The 22,639-nt window shown below is 40.0% G+C and overlaps 3 protein-coding genes and 4 long non-coding RNA genes across 9 annotated transcripts in view; 2 read left to right on the top strand and 5 right to left on the bottom strand.

Annotated features, from left to right (window-relative positions):
* The window catches only part of LOC135339575 (4-hydroxyphenylpyruvate dioxygenase-like), a 59,606-nt gene that overhangs the window by 108 nt on the left and 36,859 nt on the right, over positions 1–22,639 (top strand). The window lies entirely within an intron of this gene.
* LOC135339567 (uncharacterized) lies at positions 3,286–5,159 on the bottom strand. Its single transcript, XM_064535707.1, has 2 exons — positions 4,284–5,159; positions 3,286–4,102 (listed from the first exon to the last, which is right to left on the bottom strand). Exons 1-2 carry the CDS (start codon positions 5,125–5,127, stop codon positions 3,339–3,341), a joined length of 1,608 nt encoding a protein of 535 aa, XP_064391777.1. The 5' UTR covers positions 5,128–5,159; the 3' UTR covers positions 3,286–3,338.
* LOC135339562 (uncharacterized) lies at positions 8,312–21,093 on the top strand. 3 transcript variants are annotated; one of them, XM_064535701.1, is made up of 8 exons: positions 8,312–8,447; positions 8,723–8,800; positions 11,628–11,975; positions 17,499–17,795; positions 17,851–17,930; positions 19,276–19,522; positions 19,664–20,191; positions 20,938–21,093. In XM_064535701.1, exons 1-8 carry the CDS (start codon positions 8,417–8,419, stop codon positions 20,955–20,957), a joined length of 1,629 nt encoding a protein of 542 aa, XP_064391771.1. In that variant the 5' UTR covers positions 8,312–8,416; the 3' UTR covers positions 20,958–21,093. The 3 variants fall into 3 exon arrangements, with proteins under 3 accessions (XP_064391771.1, XP_064391769.1, XP_064391770.1); XM_064535699.1 differs by lacking the exon at positions 20,938–21,093 and adding an exon at positions 20,248–20,650; XM_064535700.1 differs by lacking the exon at positions 20,938–21,093 and having other exon boundaries at positions 19,664–20,650.
* On the bottom strand, positions 9,991–10,966 carry LOC135339334 (uncharacterized). Its single transcript, XR_010395986.1, has 2 exons — positions 10,359–10,966; positions 9,991–10,307 (listed from the first exon to the last, which is right to left on the bottom strand). It is a non-coding gene; the product is annotated as an uncharacterized LOC135339334 (long non-coding RNA).
* Positions 13,932–15,441, bottom strand: LOC135339602 (uncharacterized). Its single transcript, XR_010396022.1, has 3 exons — positions 15,289–15,441; positions 14,953–15,176; positions 13,932–14,896 (listed from the first exon to the last, which is right to left on the bottom strand). It is a non-coding gene; the product is annotated as an uncharacterized LOC135339602 (long non-coding RNA).
* On the bottom strand, positions 16,345–17,113 carry LOC135339603 (uncharacterized). Its single transcript, XR_010396023.1, has 2 exons — positions 16,836–17,113; positions 16,345–16,548 (listed from the first exon to the last, which is right to left on the bottom strand). It is a non-coding gene; the product is annotated as an uncharacterized LOC135339603 (long non-coding RNA).
* On the bottom strand, positions 20,805–22,391 carry LOC135339605 (uncharacterized). Its single transcript, XR_010396025.1, has 3 exons — positions 21,595–22,391; positions 21,052–21,533; positions 20,805–21,008 (listed from the first exon to the last, which is right to left on the bottom strand). It is a non-coding gene; the product is annotated as an uncharacterized LOC135339605 (long non-coding RNA).

Below are 22,639 nucleotides of genomic sequence, written 5' to 3'. Positions count from 1 at the left end.
CGTCATGCACTTCACTATTTCACTATATCAGTGTCCCACTACTATTATTAAAGCGGTCTCACGTACCGGTCTCACGCTTTACTAAATCGGTGTCCTGATTTACTAAATCGCTGTCCAGATATTTGTTCCCGCGCTGCGTGTTACTGCAGCCTTTTTAATTGCGCATGCTCAAAGATTTGCAGTATTAAAGGCATTGAGTGTATGCGAACTCACAAGGTTCATATAATATTATATAGGGCGCTGTTCCATGCAACATCGTCAAATGAAAATTGCCAAATTTACCCGCTATAATTATATATAATTATGGTGTAAAATACTCTGCATGTATATAATGTATACATGCATGCATGCATGCCTGCATGATATAGTTAAGACATGCACGCATGTGCTTTTTGTGACAGTATATTATTTTTATATCCTTGTATAGTGTTAGTTGCAACTCCCTGCATGCATGCATGGGGTATCAAGTGGGGTAAATGTAACCATGCTCTTGTATATAGGTTTGGTCAGTGTATAGCTATATATATTAGGCCAAACGTACGTTCAAACTCGTTCAGCAATTACAGTTGGACTCTTGTTAAACGTCACCAGCTACTGCAGTGCTATATATATGTTCCATCATGGGGGATTACTTTGGACATGCAGGAGCGTCTGGATGTTAGTCCAGGTGCATGATACCGGAGGGTAGAATTCAGTGTATCCATACAAACCGAGTGATTGGTCAATAATGATTTTATTGCCAGTTGCTATATGACAGCAATAAAAAGGCATACTGAGAACAAAGAGTATATACATAAGTTATAGAGTTGAGAATGAATTCTTAATCTAGACTATATACATGTTGGCTACTCAAGAGAGATCATGCATGCATGCCCCTGAAGGTGCCTCTCTGATGAAAAGGGTCCTTTCTAAACATCGATATAGTCTATATAACTCATTCTAAATGCGTTACTCAAGCTCTATATGCTGCAATGACAAAGAAGTTTTAAATTGCAGCTGCATGTATGGCCATGGCAAGAAAATAGATTTTACGTATGTAAACAAGTGATATATACATGAAAAGCATGTGAAAAACATACATGCATGCATCAACATCCCTAACCACAGGGATCTGTATATATATGATTCCCTATACATGCATGTATATGATTCCCTATACATGACGTATATATCATTCCTATGTAAAAGCAGGTTCTGCATGTAGCACAGTTATAAACCACTGCATATATACCTAACCACATACCAACGGGCAAGAATAACTGTGTGCATGTGTATACTCCCCGGGTGATTCAGTAGCCTCACTGAGTATAGGCCCGGAGTTGCAAAAAGAAGCTGTAGGTAAGTTGTTATTACATGACTGTGAAGACTATACCTATACAGCTGGCTGTTATGTACTTATGTACGTAATACTATCAAGGGCGTATAAAAGAAGAGAGGGCATGCAACTCCAAGAGCAGAATTCAAACGTGGGCGGATAAATGTGCATGACTGTGCATGAAATACTAAAAATAGACATTTCTATTTTTAGCACTGCATGCAAATGCACACATTCCTCCGCCCACGTTTGAACTCTGCTAGCTACGTGTACTGATAGTGGAGTTGCATGCCCTCTCTTCTTTTATACGCCCTTGATACTATTAATTATCGGAATTTTTAATTTGTTATGTATATTGTTGCACGACAATTGTTCCTATTAGAGCAAATTGGATAAGAGTGGATGGTAAAAGCCAGCCGTCATCCTTTAGAAACTTGATCAAGACTGTCCAGTGTTCGTTCAAATTGTTGATAATTATTGTGGAAAACAACCCATTTGCAATTTAACTGCATCCGTTTTGATCGTCACTATCATGTTTTTATACACTTACCAATCCATACACTCTTACATATTTATCCCATACAACCCCTTATATCATCTGCAAGAGAACAGTTTGTGGACAGCACGCTGGTTATATAATTACGTAGAACACTCAGTAGGTCCTATAAAATCAAAATACTGTGCATGTGAGCTTTGGTTGGTATATATACATGTGTATAAAGGCAGAATTGTTATAAAACAGCTATTATAATGATAGCATATCAAATTAGCAAGACCTTCCACATAACTATGTGTAAAATACATGTGAATAGGGTTTTAGGTTATCTGCGTCAATTTATAGGAAATATGGGACTGGATGAATTGCGAACTTTTCTGCGCTTCGTTACTGGCAGCTCGGTGTGTTCCTCTTCGAAAATATCTCTAGAATTTAATGCTCTTACCGGTTCTTCACGTAGACCCATTGCCCTCACCTGTGCACCATCCCTGATTCTATCCTCAACATACCCTTCATACCAAGTGTTTGTTTCTGAGTTCCGAGCTTGTTTGTCAAGCGAGTACTTGTGGAGAATGGACAGCTATTGACGTTTGCAATATTGATAACACTGCATGCATGTCTGTCAATGTTTTTTGGCCATAATTATTACCTTTATGACGATGTTATTGTATTGTAAAGCATTCATCGCTGTGATTTTTGTATTACTGAGTGATGTAGGTATATAGGTCCAATAAAAAGCATGCAAGCTTTGGTCCCAGGAGAATTGTTATATATAACACCTATAACTTATGAATGCAAATTAGCAAGACCTTCTATACATGCATGCAAGTAGTACATGCATGTGCTTGCATTTGTCACAGTGAAGATATAATTATATAGTTATCTGCATGAGCTTATGATTATCATGTTGCAAGCATGCATGTAATAATTATGATTGTTCCACAAATGTTCCACGTTCAAATGCTATATGAATCAGTAGGTTGTACATAGGATTGTAGCAATTTTTCACATTGCAAATGTTTTTCTATCCGGATTCAGGTATAATTGAAGACGGTGCCACAAGCCAATGAGAAATTTGACTCAGACTAACAAACAGCATCTGTAAAACTATATGACAATATCTACCAAGTGTATATACAGTGGCTACGTACTTGCAACCTATTCCAGTATAATAATAATATACGTCCTAACATTGTGTATTGGCAGTACTACTATAATATTAGTCATACTCTTTATAGTGTGTCTATATAATTATGTGTACCTGCATCTGACAGACATTCATTAACATAAATGATAAAAATTATATACAGTGGAACCCCTCTTAACGGCCAACTGCGACATAACGGCCAGACACCCAGGTCCCAAAAGTTTGCATACAAAACAACCCCTTAACAACGGCCAAAACTTTTTGTTCTCCAATTAAAGGTGTCCGTTATAGAGGGGTTCCATGCACTGTACCATCATTCAACTTGGATATAAATTTGTAATTATTACTGGCATTACGCACTGCACATTCATTAACAAATCTCAGTTAATCAAAGTACGTAAAAAAGTAAGTGTTTCAACATACAGTTCTATCCCAAAATTATCGCTGTCTGCCAGAGGATTTACTCTTTCCTTCAACAAAGCCATATTCTCATCAGACAATGCAAGACCAATTGGGGGTATACGAACTGTGTAATCGTCATCACCCGTACTGATTTCTTCGTCTACACCATACATTTCATCAATATGTTCGAAAAAGTCTAGGGCTTGAAGTCCTCTTCTCTGCATTTGAAGTGCTCCCCGCACAAATAATTGATGTGGTGTTAGATTGTGTTCCGTTCGAACCCCATGACAGTTCCAACCCTCCATAAATACTTTCAGTGACTGGTTGATACGTGGAAGATAGACGTACTGTAAACAATACCGATGAAACATGTTATCAGGATCCAAGTAACCATGTTGCTCTAGGTAATAGAATAACTTGTAAAATATCACTGTTACGCAACGATGCATATCGCGCCAGAGGCGCTCAATCCGCTGGTTGTGCACGGAACTGCCAGTTATCATGCTGTTGCGGTCATATCCTCTACTCTCTAGCATATGTGCTGCTACACGATAATTTTCACCACCGTAGTCAGATCGCATTCTTGACGGTAGTCCAAACCGTTGGACAGCTGAAAGGAAGAGATTATAAACTGTTTCGGCAGTGTTATTATTGCTACAGCGAAGAAACACGACGAGTCTGCTATATCCGTCAATAGCCCCGTGCGTTACCATGCCCCATCTCACAAGCTTGTGGTGGCCATCTGTACGAATACAAGATATGATTAGTATGCATGTATTGTATACACAAGTCTTGCTACTACTATAATAATAAGGCTCCAACCTATATACATGCATGTACACACATCTGGGCTCCTTTATCTAAAACTTAATTGACACACATTAACCATAAACCTGGTCACACAACACCTATATATGACTTACCCATGTGCCATAGAGAGTTGGGCGAGGGAACAGAGTAAGGGCGCCGAGCAGTGAGGATTCCTCTCCATCTCAGAGCTGCATTCAGGGGATCGGTTGCGTGGATAGCATTACGCACCCTTTGTCTAGTGACAGCATATCCCAATGACCGTAGTCGCCCAATCACCAGTGTCTCTCCCATATTTGGCATTTCTCGACGCACCTGTTGGAGCTTTGTACGTAGATCACTGTCACTTATACTTCTTGCAGCACTATGAACATCTAGAATGCCGAACTCCCCTCTTCTTCTATAGATAGTCATTCGAGAGACACCCAATAGTTTACTAATCTCAGTCCAAGTGAAATTTAAACTACATAGGTATTCCAACTGGTCTTGACAAATAAATAGCTGGGGACGGCCACGTCCTACTCTCCTAGCAACCTGGGGAACTTGGTAGCCTCCGTCTGTGTGTGCATCCAACTCATCAAGTCGAGTGTACCACATTGTCTTGAGCAACACACAACTGTCCATTATTTCCTTCAATGCCGTGCAAACTTCAATCGTCTCATCATCGCCATCATCTTCAATTTGTACACGAAGGGAAGATAGAGCATGTATACAAACCTCAAACCTCTCAATAACGAACTGGGCATAACTAGTAGACTGAGTATAATCGATTTCTCTATCTACCGTAGTAAGGAAAGTCTCCATTTCTTGGAGAAATGTTTCCCATCCCCACACTCGATCTCCAGCTCCAGCTCTTTGATCAACCATTTTAATTAATGAACACCCAGTCACCTTTTGACCTTGAGCCTCGCACTCGATTACAGCACGTCTTGTAACGATTACAGCACGTCTTGCATGCATGACGTTTTCCCTTACTTTATGACGTCCTATAGCGCTATTTATTTTTGTTACACTTGGCGTGCCATACGATTCCAGGCCAAGTTGTTTCTAGCTAGGCCGACAATAGCCTCGAACCAGGCCCAAAAATTGGGCCTGGTTCGAGGCTAGGCCGACAACTATTTTTCAACTCCGTTCTATTAAAAAAAAATTGGTCTAGGACCGAGGCTAGTGGCCTAGAATTCGCCTCAAACCATCTTCTTCAACCTAGTAGTGTAAGCCTATCATTGCTGTACCTGTTACATCAAGACAGGGTTGCAAGCTTATCTGGGATTTGTTCTAGCGCCACTATAGTGGTGCCCTATCAGATTGCAGTATTTTTCACGTGCTTGGTTATACTTCCGTTTGCATCTAGTTGCGAAACTGCATGCAGTATGCTGTGGTCTACATGTCATTAAGTCGGTGTATACCCACTTGAGAATAACAGTGTTACATAATGCGGCAGAACAAATCCCATGCAACCTGACCTCTCGTCAGGGACGGTCGAGCCACACCTAACTAGCCCAGCACCTAGCGGGGCAAGATAACGATATTCATGATGTGAGGTTTTATAATTTTATTTATAATGCGTTGTTTGGTTAATAATTATTCACGATCTTACAGAGCAGTAGTATTGCATTACACAGCAGCTAGCCACCTGTTCAGGAGTAGTGCATGAATGTATTCATTGCACTACTCCTGATGTGACGCAGCTAGTATCACATGTGTGACGCAGCTAGTATCACATGCATAGACTATGTCGATCATGGTTATGTTGATGAATACACTTGACATAATAGTGTTAGTACGTAGCCTTGTTCTCACCCGATTTGTCTCTAAAATCTAAAAAAATCGGCGGAACGAGGATAGCTAGGATGTCCCGCCTCCTCTGTCTAACCGTGCGGTCATGAGTGTATGAATACCACTCATGTATGATGGTGTTGTTATGCCTCGAGGCGTAGCCGCACGAGGGATACGGTAAAGCTGACTGTGTGTGTGTCTGTCTGTCTGTCTGTCTGTCTGTCTGTCTGTCTGTCTGTGTGTGTGTGTGTGTATTCCAGCTATAACTGCTCAACGGTTACAATGCGACGAAAACTAACAGCTTCTATAGGCTTCTAGCCACGTTCTCTTGGATTTTGATTCGTGGATTAGCAAACTAAAGCTTCTTTCTCGAGTTATGGCTAGTTTGACTCACATTGAAGGCTGTTGCAGTCTCTTCAGAATCTTTCATAGCATCATCTGTCCGCACAAACTTTCTATTCAACATATGAGTTAGCCTTGCACTAAAGCGCTAGCTTTTTGTTAGCTACAATACTCAGAAAATATCTGTTAAAACAGCTAGCTAGCAGTAGCCATTTGTGAAATTGATCTCTTTGGACACACCCTTTAATTATTCCTGTGGATGTAATGCGCATGCGCGCTCATTCCCCACGTGTGAGAAAATAATATCCAAGATCCAGATCCAGATCCTCCTGGCAGAATCATGTTTGTCTTGAGGGCCTGGTAAACCACAAAACACTACCATATAACAATATAGATAACAATATGCATGTACACAGGTCTTTTCTTCTTAGATAATTATTATATACACTGAACTACAGATCCTGGAAGAATCTGGCAATTTTCTTCTTTCTTGAGGTCCTGGTAAGCTACATAATACAATAAATAACAACAATAGATGCATGTAAATAAGTCATTTCTTCTCAGTGACTTTATATAGATAAGCTAACTTTAATATAAAATTCATTATAGAAACTAATAACACTCTAATACTTTAGAGCGAAAGCAAAAACATGGCGAGAGGCATTAGCACAGCGCCAGCTTGAACACTAGTTTTTTAGGTACTTATGTAAACCATTTTGTCTTAGGGCTTGGCCCTTGTCCTCAGAGGTTTACTGCCGATGTAGTAGACTATCAGTATAACAGTACAAGTGTGACATAGCAAGAGGAAAGTCTGGTGAAATGAGTGTGGGAGTCGCGGATACTCCATATTTTATACATACATTTGTGTGAAAACATTTTCACACCTATAATTTATACAAGTGCATATGAAATAATCATGAATGCGTAAACTTTGATGGTACCATAGAAAATCAACAGTACTAAAGTTATGGCTGTTGAAAGATTTGATTAAATAGGGGAGGTTCACCCATTATTCGAATTCTTGAAAAATGTGCCTCATAAAAAATCCAATTATTGTAATAAAAAATTATAAACAAAATTAAGACGTAGGCATAAACACAGCACACAACGCAGCAAGCCAAATTTTCGCTTTTATAACTATTAGGTGACTTGAAGTGATCCAAAATATTCACTTTAAATTCATGCACCTTCAGCCATTTTTTGCCATGAGAACATCCTTATGAAAAATTTAATGTAATGATCTTTACCAAAAATGGACATTGTTACCCTTTGACACTTAATATGCTAAAAATAATTTATCAGGGCCTATAGGGGGGGGGGGGGGGGGGTGTTGCAGTTGAAGGTTCATTTATCATTTTTCGGCCTTGGATCCATGGTATCACCAAATTGGCAAATACTTTTATCTCTCAAAAGGTCTCTTTCTAAACTCTCAGAAAATTATTGACATTGGATCTAAAGTTATGGCTGTTGAAGGATTCGGGGGGGGGGGGGTGTTGCAGTTGAACATTCTTTCAACAAGCCATAACTTTCGTACCGTTGATCTAATGTAAAAATTTCGATGTGTTTTAATCCACAATTTCATTTTTTGGCCTTGGACCGTGGGCTATTATTATCCATGGTATCGCCAAATTGGCAAGGTAATAAACTCAGTGTTGCAAAAAACAGTTATTTGAGTATTGATGGAGACATGCTTTCGACAGCCACACTTCTGTCTTAGCGTCAGGTAGTATGAGAGCTATATACTCAGCTTGGAGCAATCTGCATGATTGCTGCAAAGCTTGCCATGATTTGGCATTGATTGGTCCACTGCAAGAAATAGTGCTTGGAGCAATCTGCATGATTGCTGCAAAGCTTGCCATGATTTGGCATTGATTGGTCCACTGCAAGAAATAGTATTTACTGCAAGAATCTTGCTTGAGTGAAATCCACGTATTTAAATCGGCGTGAATTCGAGGCTACTGCTTTGGATAGAAAATTATAACCCATAATTAATTGACATTCATCTTTGACTTTCATCTTGACATTCATCCTCCTCTGGCGTGGACCACCAGTGAAGGGGGCGGGGCAAACGAGCTTGCCAGCGCAACAGATTGTTTATCAGTATCGCTTGTCCTGTGTCCTCTGGTGTCTCATGGCTGTGTCAGAATGCAGGATGTTGTTTGGTAAGCGGCATACATTATATGTAAAGCATCAACTCTCTATATGCATGCAGCATACTGTATAGATTTCTGCTTAAGCCTTATCAAAAAATTGCCATATCCGTTATAATTATAGGGACATCGGTCATACATGCAGCTCAACGAAGTAGATCATACGTATTTAGCCTCGATGCCAGGCCGAGCTTTCGCTTTTATAAGGCGAACAATAGGCGAACAATAGCTATACCATGCATGTTTCTATTTGACTCACAATTATAATTGTACTGTATGGCATGCAGGCAAACAAAAGCACCCATTTCTTGCTATTGTGGTCATTGGTCTCCTTGTTGGTATGACGTCATGGACAGTAGTTGCTGGTTAGTTGAACTCCATGCATGAGAATGAATGCTGTGATTGTATACGATATAACTATAAATAATATTGCTAGAAATGTATGTGTGATACCGCTATATTTTATGCGAATGCCTATCATAAACAGTGCATGGCGTAGCCAGGATTTTAGGAAGGGCAAGGCTCAAATTGTAGGAGTATAAGGCGCTGAAGTTCATTTCACTTTTATCTAAAAAAAAAGGTCGTCACTTTTCCTCGGCAGTAAGCATGCGCATCAGATGGCCCTGCCCACATAATTATCGACATTATTGGAGTACCGATGCATGCAGTACTGCAGAATAGATCGACAGATCACAGTAATTCAAGCTAAGTTGCATGTAGTTGTTGATGGAGCACAAAAGGGGGGAACTCTACCCTTAGACTGGCGGCGACAGCCCCTCGTGTACCGCGAGGGACTGGCAAACTGTCTATCAGTCACTCGTCTCAGCTGCAACGAGCATTGCAGCCTATCAGATTGCTCAACGTCATATTAGCCCTGTAATTGTAACCGCACTTACACTTCAGGGGATTCAGTGCATTCCATAGTAGCTAAATCTCATAGCAAAATTTAACCACATTATCTATAACGATATTCATGTTTAGTAGTGTCATACGATCTATTACACTTCCGCTGAGACGAGTGACTGATAGGCAGTTTGCCAGTCGCTCGCGCTACACGCTTGGGCGGCTATCGCCGCCAGTCTACTCTACCCCCTTAATTTCTTAGTCATGTGTTCTTTTGAAATATTACATAGCTAGTTGATTTCATATTTTCGCGAGTATTAACTTCTGCTATTTCTGTGAATTTGTACTCGCAGATAATTGGAAATTGCTCATTAAAACAACTTGAAAATAATTTAACTGGGCAGAATTTAAATGAGCTGGCTTAACAGTGAAATCGCAAACAAATCTACGTGTGGCTGAAATATGTCATCTTGAGGTACTTTTGAACAATAAATAACCTCCTCCCCTCATACAAATTGAGGAAGTGCATGGCTTGATGAGAACAATTCAAGATTAATAGTGGCTAAGAGTGCAATATACGCCTCATGCAATTAGTTAGCCTCGATCCCAGGCCGAGTTTTCGCTTTTATAACGGTTAGGCGAACAACTGGGCCTGGTACTAGTTGTCTGCGCATGCGTCAAATTTTCATTGTATATTTGTGGTCGGCAAAAATATTTAATAAATCAATAATGGAAATTTGTACACAGAAAATGCACAGAGTGAGTACACAAAAGATGCACATAGGGAGCTGCTTCACAAAGGCCTGGGGAGTTGCCAGTTGTGCTGCAGCACAATTACAGTGACCCAGGGCAACTTCAGGATAATTGAATGCCTTCAAATTACGTTTCAAAAAGATTTAGCAGGCTGCTGGACTTCTCTGATTCTAGGCCCCAACTCGTAACTCATTACTTGAGAAAACGTAGATTCTCTTGATGTCTCTGAGCTACCCAGCAACGCTCGAATGAGCAGGTCATACTCCAGTCCTGTGTCTGTGAGTATAGGACAATATTAAAAGAAACCAAAGACGGTTAAACCCTTACCTCAAACTGTCCAGTCTTGTCCGTTAGTATAGCCAAGAGGAGCACTGTTGGGATAGCTGGATATTAGCCATTGCTCCTGTACAGAGAAGTAGACATTTTAAATACGTGTAGATCTATACATATTAAATTTCTCGGTTATAGTGTCATTGTCGACGAGCTGATGATGGCAGCACCAAGTTCTCTAGCTCACACTCTTCACTTGATCCACCATATTAATGATGAAACTATAGTCTACCTACATTCTTGCCAAACATGAACAAGACTTGATAGCATAGCCTAGCCGGCCATAGGGCCCACACAAAAATATCTGACCTTAACAAGCTTGACAAAGCTTTATACCTCTTCCCTTGTTGTTCAGTCTTCAGAATAAGCTTCAGAGAAGAGAGAAGCTTCAGCTAAGAGCCATTCCAATCAAGTCCAATAATGATTAAACGGGAACTGACTTCTAGTACACGATAGTACACGAATATAAATGTCACGAAAGTGAACGAGAATATCCATTCGTCAGAATCTGACGAACGACTGACGCATGCGCAGACAACTAGTACCAGGCCCAGTTGTTCGCCTAACCGTTATAAAAGCGAAAACTCGGCCTGGGATCGAGGCTAGCAATTAGTATCCCCTTGCCATTGCTTGTTACTCGTGCTATTAATTCCTTATTGCACGAGTAGCCATACTATATTGATTGTTAATCGCTTGTGATGCAGTTTTAAGGACATTTTAGCTGCAGTTCAGTAAAAAAATTAGCTGCGGCCATTATTCGAATGTGCGGTCGTCAAGGTATTGACGACGTGCAATTACTGATACGCGATTAATCACTGTACGAATCACAGTGAATAATAGGACAACATGCGATTATTACTATAACAGTCTGTATACGTTATATACCATGCATGCACGACCTTAATTAAGGTGACATATTTCACAGGTATAGACTTGTTCACTGTTTTGCTGGTATTAAATTATGCTAAATCGCTAAATACTGCTAAGTTGTGATAACGTTATTCATAACGCGTTTCTAATTAGAAACAACGCAAGTTGTATTTTTTAATTATCTGCAAGTACAATTTTTTTGCAATTCTACTCTCGAAATAGCTGAAACAAAAATCATTTAGATTCTAGATAAGGGCCGCTTTTTAGCTGCGACTATTTTTTGAAATACATGCAGCTATACCTTAAATGTTGTTTCGGCAAACTGCACTGCATGGGGATATGAGAATCATTATTGTCAAACTATGTGACATTTTGCGCATTAATTTTATTTAATAGATTCAAACGAATGTCTTCGTGATGGAGAGGAATCATCATACGACTGTCTATTTGCAGTCATGCCAGGAGCATTTGAATGGACTGGTGTTGGTTTTATCTGCCATCCTATGCAGCCCGCTATGAAAAACAGAATCCAACTACACTTAATCAAAACTTGTCCAACTAATAGAAGCCAAAATAAGTTGGTGTGTGGTCTATACTCAGCTGAAATTCTCTGTAATCCAGGAAATATGAATCAGACGTCTACACTTTACTTTCGTGCAAACTACACGCTGATGAATGATAAAAGTATATTATGTCAAAACCTAAGTGGATTTTCGTTTAGGAACATCACTGTCAGAGTGGGAGGTATAAGGAACCATCATGCATGCATAATCCGATATAACTGTGAGCTTTTGCTTGTCATCAATATAATTATGCCTCGGTGCGCATGCGCAAGCGAGGTATACAGTATATAGTGTGTTTGTGTGTGTGTATAGACTGCTACAGCTGCTCAAGGATCAATGAAGTGCAAGTAAGAGTTTCTTATAGGCTTCTATATATAGTCATGTTTATTTGAATTTTTATTCATGGATTTGCAAATAATGCTTTGTTCTCGAGTTATGCCTAGTTTTGCTTACTTGGAATGCCATTGCAGCCTTTTCAGAAGAGTGTGTAGCAAAACTTGTCCATCATGGAGTGTTGCTACTCTATATCTTAGTAGTTATGCCTCGGTGCGCATGCGCAAGCGAGGTATACGGTAGTGTGTCTGTGTGTCTGTGTGTGTGTCTGTGTGTGTAGACCGCTACAACTGCTCAAGGATGAATCAAGTGCAAGTAAGAGTTTCTATAGGCTTCTAGTCATGTTTACTTGGATTTTAATTCGTGGATTTGCAAAATAATGCTTCGTTCTCGTAGTTTTGCTTACTTGGAATGCCATTGCAGCCTTTTCAGAAGAGCACGTAGCCAAACTTGTTTACCGAGTGTTACTACTCTACTTAGTAGTTAGCTCTGCACTAGAACGCTAGCTATTGGTAGCTGCAAGAGTGAGGAAGAGAACTGCAAGGCTCTGTTGATGGCAGCCATTAATTTTAGACTTGAACTTTTGGCATTGATCGTTTTTAACAACAAGCATGGTCGATCATTACCCACTCTTTGAGTTTGCATGCAGCAAAAGCAAAAATGTTCATCAGTACAAAAGCTATTAGTAGCTTCATGTTATATAGCTTTGGCATCTCCACCGAGGCATCAGCACCTGTGGTGCTTTCATTAGTTCTGCACTATAGAACGCTATAGCTATTGGTAGCTGCATATGGTGAGCCTTTTGTTTCAAAATGGCGATACAAAATACCATGTGTTGGTGTCCCAAAAATCAACTCGATTTGTTTTATCAACTCGATTTTATCGACTTTATCTGGTAGGGATCGACTCGATGTGTTATATCAACTCGATTTTATCCAGGTAAGGATCGACTCGATGTGTTTTATCAACTCGATTTTATCCAGGTAAGGATCGACTCGATGTGTTTTATCAACTCGATTTTATCCAGGTAAGGATCGACTCGATGTGTCAACTCGATTTCGAGAGGATCGACTCGATTCCAGGCCGCTGGGAGAAAAGGCGAGTTTCGAGGGCGGCTTGATATCTAGGCTATCTATGGCTGTATATACCTCGGGCTGTACTCACAAAGGCGCTAGGCTCAGACAAGGCACTGAGACTCTTGAGGCCACAGGCAGGCCTACAGCAGGTCAGAGTAGCTGACCTTCCAGGTACGCCTGCAGAAGGTCACAGCAGCTTACTTGTGCTGGATCACAGTAAATTAAATCACTAAATGCTTGTCTACTTGACTCTTGAGTTCATGAAACATAGCAAGTAGCTGCTGTGTGATCTCAGGCTCAGAAGGTCCCCATCTGAGCTACTCTGAGCTGCTGTAGGCGTGCATGTGGCCTCAAGAGTCTCAGTGCCCCTTGTCTGAGCCTAGTTGGGCGGAGCCCGACCGTCCCTGACGGGAGGTCGGGGGACATGCTTATATAGGATTTGTACTTGTGTTATGTGATACTGCTTGGAGCATCATGAATATAATCATTTTAAGTGGGTGTTAAACGCAATATGCACCGCACTGCACCACACTGGCTGGCACTGAACAACATGACTTTGCTACTAAATAAATAAAGTACTGAGCAAGAATGGCCCAAGTGCTACAATGTTTTGGATGTGGGGATGAGCTATCAAGGCCTGGTAACAGGAGAGCTCTTGATGGTCCAGCTGGAAAGGAAGTGTTGGACCTGTGGACAATGCTACTGGAGAATGAGGAAGAACAGATGTGTGCTGATGTCGACATTAACAGTATTGTAAATGGCAGTGATAAAAACAGATTGCCCAAAATGTGCAGGAAATGTTTCGGTAGATATAGCAGCTTTCTTGAAGCACAGGTAATAATGAAAATAAAATTTGTAATTAGCTGAAAGAAGTAACTAAGTCTTAGGTCACACTGTCCACATAAACATGACTTAGAACAAATATCACAGCACAAGCAATTGAAACCGAGATCAACATGTTTGTAATTGTCAATATTTCGGAAAAGACTATCCCTTCTACAATCTGTAGTGTTGAAGTTTGAAGCATATTCTTTAATCTCATTATCAACTTGATGGTAAATTCTTGCCTTCAAAAGGGTTACACGTGATGGTTTACCATCTCGACCTGCTCTACCAGTCTCTTGTACATAGCTACTGATATCGTCTGACAGGCCAACATGAATGATTTACCGAATGTTGGGACAATCAACACCCATACCAAATTCCATAGTAGCTACAACAATGCGAAGATTGCCATCACCCTTAAATAAACGAATGATTTCAGATTTATGGGCTGGATCAGTGACACTTGTAAACATGTCCACGAGGCGAAATTCAGGAAGATCAGGTGCATCATCAGGATTTGTGAATGCAGCTCCAAGGTAATCCTTAAAGAAGAGGTACATGTCACCACACACCAAAAGAACGTCCATATATGATTGTTGTGGGAAACTTGTTTCTCTCGATTACCAATTTCTGGGCCAAGTTTTGGAATGTCTCTGGTATACTTTTGAACAATCCAACAGCATAAATCAAATTTGGGATTACTGGGACTCTCGTAATGACAAATGGGTTTCTTAGGCCAACAATACGAGAAATGAATGAAATGTCACTTCGGGTAGCTGTTGCTGTTAGCGCCATCACATGAACTGATGTTGGAATGAGGCTGCGCACTTCTCTAATTCTCAACAGCATTTGCCTGAAAGTCTCACCCCTGCAATAATATTATTGGTACACATGTTAATAATAAACGATGAGTCAAATACATACCATTTCTTCACACAATGAGCTTCATCGATTATCAAAGCCTTGAGTCTATTAGCATACACATCTCCCCCCAGAAGTCTTCTCCAATGCTTCTTGCTGATGATCATTTCAGGTGTAAAGAATACTAGCTGATACTTTCCGTGGAAGATCGCATCCATTGTAGCTGCATCAGACATCTCGCCCGAGACATATGTGCTAGAGATGCCTTTAGAACAATAGATGGCTACCTATATAATAATAGAATAAAAGCATCCAGCTTAGAATGATCTAGTTATGTGTAAACAGCTCATATGCACATGTACGTATAATTATATGTATGTTCTATCTAGCCTTACATACCTGATCATGAATGATGGCCAGCAGAGGACTGGAGTAACTACTACTACTACAATAGAATGACCTTTCTCCTTCTCCAATATTTTGTCAAATGCTGCAGGCAAACAAGCATAGCAAAGGCTCTTTATCCAGTAGGCAATATAGCAAAGACATCTCTGTCTCTCAGAAAAGAAGTGACTACTTCCAAGCTCGTTAGCAGCTTCTGTGACAACTTGCATTTTGCTCAAGGCAGCTCCGCCCAGCTGCACACCCACCTAGCTAAGTGGGTGTTAACCAACCACTTGCAATACTGCAATCTGATTGGGCTGCACTCCTCAGTGCAGCAGTACAAATCCTATAGGCTATATAAGCGTGTCCTCGAAACTCGCCTTTTCCCCCAGCGGCCTGGAATCGAGTGGACCATCTCGAAAATCGAGTTGATAAAACACATCGAGTCGATCCTTACCTGGATAAAATCGAGTTGATATAAAAACACATCGAGTCGATCCTTACCTGGATAAAATCGAGTTGATAAAACACATCGAGTCGATCCTTACCTGGATAAAATCGAGTTGATAAAACACATCGAGTCGATCCCTACCAGATAAAGTCGATAAAATCGAGTTGATAAAACCATAGATGAAGGAAGAGAAAGGGATTGGAAACGATGGGCGTGGTTGAATCCAGGCGTGTTACGGTGATGTAATCATTATTTAGGGATACATTGCGCGCGAGATTGGCGCCAATAAGAGAGGCTGCTGTGGCAGTGAATCAAAGCTTGTCTTCTTCTCATCAAAGGGCTAACATGGTAAGATATCTTGCACAGGTCATATTAAAAGTCATAATAGACAAGCTAAAATAGTCAGAATGCTGAGAAGTCTGCTTAGACCTGGTAACTTCTGACAGGAATAATAATACACTGAAAATACACTTCCACGATAAGACTGAAGAGTTTTGAGCTCAATAAAGGAATGACTACGGTCTCTATTCACAGAATAATGAAAAGGATTAGAATGAGATACTGCTTTAAGTTCTATACAGTACAACTTCCATATTATAATTAAGTGGTTGTTTTATAAAAAAAAAATAATGATAATGTAGACATACATTTGTAGTTGGTTCACGATCGGTAAAAGTTATTATCAGAGGACTTATCAAAGGACACAATGTAATATTAGAATCACTTGAGGACTTCGTTTGCACTTCCATCTTTGGCACACCAAGCCAGCCGTCTATCTCTTGCAGCTTTTTTCCAATGCTGATATCTTCTTCCGTGTGGCATTCCTATTAAAAGTAAGTATACATTACGATACAGTAAAGACTATTCTCCCTTGCTATGAATGCCAGAAGGGCTAATAATCGATCAGTGTTAGAATAGAGGGATTAAAGTGAAAGCATAACGGCCTTTACAGTTTAGTGGAAATCTCGAGTTTCTCTAAAGCAAACAAGAAAGGGGAAAAACCATACATTAAAGTAGTGTACATAGAGTCTATTTCATGAAAGAAGCTAGGCAAGATAGCTTTGAGTAGCCTCATAGAGGGATTAATATGCAAAATTTAAAGAAAACTGACCTTCAATGGCCCACAGCACATACATTTCATGTTCAGACAACTTTCCAAGAGTAGCACAACTTTGTACTTGGTATTTTCTTTATGAAGCACATCTCAGTCGCAATATCTAGCTCTTGTTTTTGTGATTACAGACGAAAATAAGTTTCTTAGCTTAGCAGCCTAGGCGTAACGCACCTAGACTTCAAAGGGTTTCGCCCACACAACGTACAAAACATAGTAAAACGTGACGTCAAATGACGTGCGTTTCCAATCCCTTTCTCTTCCTTCATCTATGATAAAACAAATCGAGTTGATTTTTGGGACACCAACACATGGTATTTTGTATCGCCATTTTGAAACAAAAGGCTCACCATAGCTGCAAGAGTGAGAAGAGAGCTGCAAGGCTCTATACTGATGCAGCCATTAATCTTGGCTTGAGCTTTTGGCATCAATCGTTTTAACAACAATCATGGTCAATCACTCTTTGAGTTCAGGGTTCTGCCTGCATGCAACCAATGCAAAAATTTTCATCAAAATTAGTATATTCATGATAATTTATAATGATATAATGTGTGTATAAATGCTATTAGTTATGTATAGCTTTGGCACCTCCACCGAGGCATCAGTACCAGCGATGCTTTCATTATCACAGTTTTATGACTGTCCTATAATAATTACATATAGTTGAACCAGACCCTCCAGAACATGCCAATCTGACTTTTCCTTTGAACACTGTGTGCCGCTACGACTGGGTCCCACCTAATGGAAATGTCATAGGGAGTATTGGGGGGTACAATCTCAGCTACGGAGGTGACTGTGGCATCTGCTCACCCACTGGAGGAATGGTTAACAGCAGTACTTTTACAGCAGAATGTACAGGATGGACGCCTAATGGTCAGACATGCTATTTTGAAGTGAAAACAGTCACCGAAGATTGTGGATTTTACAGTGACCCAATAATTGTGACCAGTGTTCTTTCCAGTTAGTTATATTAAATTATCATGCAGTTTAATTTTACTCATAATTATACTTTCAGAGATCTCTCCTAATGATATTGAAGTAGTTATCGATTGTTCTCAAGATGTGGACAGCCCTCAGATACACGTCACCTGGAATGTGAGACCATGTCATAATGTCATACAATGTCATAATTATACGTGCACTATTGCATGTATATTAGTAACTGTGACGTTTATAGGAGTGTTCAAAGTTCAAAACTGCATTGCTCACTATATATATACTAATAGACAATCTCCTCATACAATAGTCTCTCACTTCCACTCTTTACTCATGGTTAACCATTCTGTGCATTGTGTAATGGATGTACAAGCTTGTGCAAACGTTCAATTGTGAGTTGCTCACATTGGATGTCACATTATACTTTGTGCACAGTATTTGTGTAGAGCTGTTAGTATTATATATTTTGACACTCTTCACTATATATACTTTTGATTGCACTGAATGTACAGCATGCGCCACACACCTGTATATATATGCATATGAAGTAATGTGTGCATGCACAATGTCCAATAATGCTCAAGGTTACGAACGTAACGCAGGAGCGTAGCGAGAGCAATACTGAATCGAGAGCATTGTTGCATCATCTGAGTGCACCAGCATAACACGCTATTACCATGCATAGCTAGCTAAGTGTGTTATTATGAATCTGAAAACCCTAAGTTAAAAAAGCTATAGCTATAGCTATATACAAGCTGTATTTTAGAATCACATGCATGCATGCAAGTATATTTATTAGAAGGCAAAAAGTGCAATAAGAACTTATATTGCATACTTATATGCACCGTAAAACTAATGCCCCACCCCACCCCCTATCGAGGAAGGTGGGGATTATACCAATCACAAAATCTTCTCATTTGGGCATGTTAAATTGGTCTAATCCCCTCGTAGCCATGGGGGTTATATGGAGATTAGACCTGTATCTAGCTCTATAAAGCCCCGTTTACACGAGGCCTTTAATCCGGGTTGGAATCCGGATTAAACCTAACCGCGTTCGTGTAAACGGCCCTTATCCGGGTTCTAATCCGGATTAGCCAACCCACCTTTGGAGGTGGTTCAGATTGTGTCAGAAGCGGTTTAGCTTGAGTAAGCACAAAGGTGCTAATTCTGAAGTGTTGTACATGTTCGTGGGTGTTTCTAGAGTAAGCCTGTAGTTTCCTATCAGTCCAATGTTTGCGCAAATGAAATTAGTGGTCATTTTGCTATGCCCACTACTCAGAAAAATCTGACCCGGATTCAATCCGGATTCGACCCGGATTAGGTGTCGTGTAAACGGGGCTTAAGTCTTTTATAGGTAGGGAAGCACTCTCCCCAACTAATCCCCGGTATAGGCAGGGGGCGAGGCATTAGTTTGACAAGTGCATTACCTATAAGTACAGTCACATAACTACGAATGGTTACATGATCACGTGATCAGAATATACACTACCTTACATTCATGCAGTACACTCCCCCAGAAGTGGAAAACACAACCATCATTCCCGGTGTGCTTGGGTTTCTAGTGACAATCTGTGATAATATGAACAATAACTATTCCCAATATTTGAACAACTCTGGAGCAAGAACATATAGTTTCAACTCAACATCTCCAGAGTTCCAAAACGCTAGTCTGGAGCGTAGCATCCGATTTATTACTGTCACTGTGAAGACAGTAATTGGGGATTTCTCCAATATATCCAATTCATTCTCAGGTATGATGAATTGCTCTACAGGGCTAATGAAAACTATAATAGCTAGTTAAATGGGGGGGGGAGGTGTTGCAGTTGAACATTCTTTCAACAGCCATAACTTTCGTGCCGTACATGACTGCATGTACACACACACACACACAGTGGAAGGAGCCATGGCTGGCATTAGTTCGACCCTCACAACAGAACAATGCATTGAAGTCTCCATCAACCAACAGTGTAATGAAAGTGCCGACTCCTTCCAAGCTCGTCTTCTGTTTGCTGATGGTGCTTGTCAAAATACATCTATAACAATAAACAGAACTGACAATACAATTCTTCAAAATGATTATGAGACATGTATTCCTGTGGGAACAGATCCGATTTGCTTCTCCGCAGTCGTGTCTCGCAATGGTGTGGAAGTTGCAAGAACTGTGAGTCAAGAACTAATCCTACTTCAATGTAATACGAGTACTCTAAGTCCGAACTATGACACTGGAGTTCAACTTACCAATTCTAGCGGCATAGATATATCATCAGGAGTTAATGTCCCTCACAACAGTATGCTCTACCTTCAATGTTCTACGTGTACGCTGATGGGGACTAACACAACTCGCTGTGTTAACGGAACTTTTGAGCCATTAGTGAATCAAAGTACTTACTGTAACTGCCCCCCCATGAATTCTCCTCTTGGTAAGTTACTCTATGGTGTCTGGTCATAACATGTGATTTTGAGACTATTATAATAGGTGGTGGAGCAATAGCTGTAATAGTCATCGGCATCGTCATCGGCATCGTCATCGGCGTCTTTGTACTAGTTCTACTCATGCATAACTATATCTCAAAAATAGTTTTGTCAGTTTACATGCAGTACTGCTAGCCCCAGCCGCTGGATCCACCCTGTTTATATGCTTTATATCTATAGCTCTGTCTTCTCTATTTTTAGATTTAGCTTTATATATGATGAAATAATACTGAATATTTGTGCATGGCACCATATCTATATATATCTCTGAACACTTTTGTTATAGTTGCCGTGCACCTAGCTTATAATTTAACTATACAGATAGATATATATAGTTCAAGTTTTTATTTTCCCTAGAAATCTGCCCCTGTTTATAGTTCTCTCTCTTCTATTATGGATAAACACAACTGAATGACTTTGTGCATGTTGCTACATGTAGTATAATGTGCAATCAAACACTACATGAAATAATACCGAGTAATGCATGCATTAATGTGCCTATTATAATTATACAGTGCATGGGGATAATTATGATATCAGAGTTTGAAGTCAAATCAAACATTTAAATTGGAGCTAATAAGATGTAGATCTACTGAATAACTGCATGAGCATAACACACGACCTTCTTTACACAGTACTATACTAGCAGGGATTTCCTGAACCATATAGGATCTAAATTTACTTTTGTATACAGTGAGACCAGAGCTACTATGATGTTGAGACTTGCAAATATGCTTGTGCTGAGGATGCTTTCTGCCCTGTATCCTGGAATACATGTAGTCATGGTTATTGTTCTGTTTCAACTCACCTGTGAATTGTCCTTGTAATTTCACAGTATACGTTTGATTTTCAGCTGTCAAGACAAATCAGTATTGTGTGGATGGTAAGACCTCATTGAGGAGTATAGCCACATCTGACTCATTAATTGAAGCTCCATTCTTTTTGCTCTCATAAGCGAGGGTATTGCAATCTTGGCCATATTCTATTTCACAGGAGATGTGGTTGTGTTTGTTAAGGAAGAAACAGTTGACAGCTGTGCATGTCTGAAGTACATGCACAGTAACTGTACAAAAGTATTTATTCATGTGAAAAAACAATTGAATGTGACATTTGCATGCCTATGGGTGGGTAGTGTCTTATCCTGCTTTTCTGAACTATGAATGTTGAGGATGTGTGTATATTCAGTCTTGAGGCACAGTTCAACAGAATCTCCAACGGCTCACTCCCCAGTGATGAGTGAGTGTATACAATCACATACTTTATTGTGAATCCATTCTCATCTGTGATCTCCTAAAGCATGTATATACACTTACAACTGTAACTATCACACAACTGATTTTGTGAAACTCACTTGATTTGCAACAAAAGTATAGTTGGTAGTTGGTAGGTGCAATTCACAACTGAGGCCTCCACTATAGTCAGTCAAAGGACACAATCATGCATCCCTCAAATTGACGTTTGTGTTTAGCCCATCTTGTTTTATTTTCTAATCATAGCCTGTGTTATACAAACTGCAAAGCTATCTATATACTTGTATATAGTTTGTGCTATTTATTACCCGATACTATACGTATAAACGTATAATTATACGTACATGCTGTTTCTGTCTATTTGCAGCAGTACTAACTTGTGCATGTTGAATAAAAAAAACTAAAGCCTGACTAATTAACACATGCATGATGTTTGTTTGGTAGGCTAGGTTTCACTGACACAGAGTGGTATATGCTTCGTTGTGTTCTGTGGTGATATCCCTATTCGTCTTAACAGCTGCTGAGATCTCATCGTAAATAGGAGCATGTCTCTATACGGCTAATTATTTTGTCCTATAGCCTGTTTACACCAAGATAGAGCTCAACAAGGATGGTGTCACTTGTGATTAAGCTTGTGCATGCTGAGGATGCTTTCTGCCTTGTATCCTGGAATTAATAGAATGTATTGTGTTCAAATTATTTAGCAACTCACCCGTGAATATTTTCATAGTGGACATTTGAATTTCAGCTGTCCACGCAGACAAAGCCGGCAGTATTGTGCTGATGCATGCATGTGGTATAAAGGAGTATAGCCACATGAATCAGACATCTGACTGGTTGTTTTGTTAGTTTATGACTCTGAATCTCGTGAAGTACATCATCCGTGCACAGTAACTCGTATACAAAAGTGTTTATTCCTGTAAAGAAAAACAATTGAATGTGATACAAAAACATGTCACTTTATATTATGTAAACTCACCAATCGTTATGGTGGAGTTTTCCTGTTGGATTGCTTTTCCCACTGGAGTCACAGCACCAGTTGCTATTGAGTATTCCCCATGAGAATTAACGTCGAGGATGTGTGTACATTCAGTTCTTGAGGTACAGTCCAGCAGTCTCCATAAAGTGACCATGCAGAGCTACTAT

The sequence above is a fragment of the Halichondria panicea genome, chromosome 8 (genome assembly GCF_963675165.1).
Source record: "Halichondria panicea chromosome 8, odHalPani1.1, whole genome shotgun sequence".
NCBI classification, from domain to species: domain Eukaryota; kingdom Metazoa; phylum Porifera; class Demospongiae; order Suberitida; family Halichondriidae; genus Halichondria; species Halichondria panicea.
This window is presented reverse-complemented; position numbering and strand designations above follow the sequence as displayed.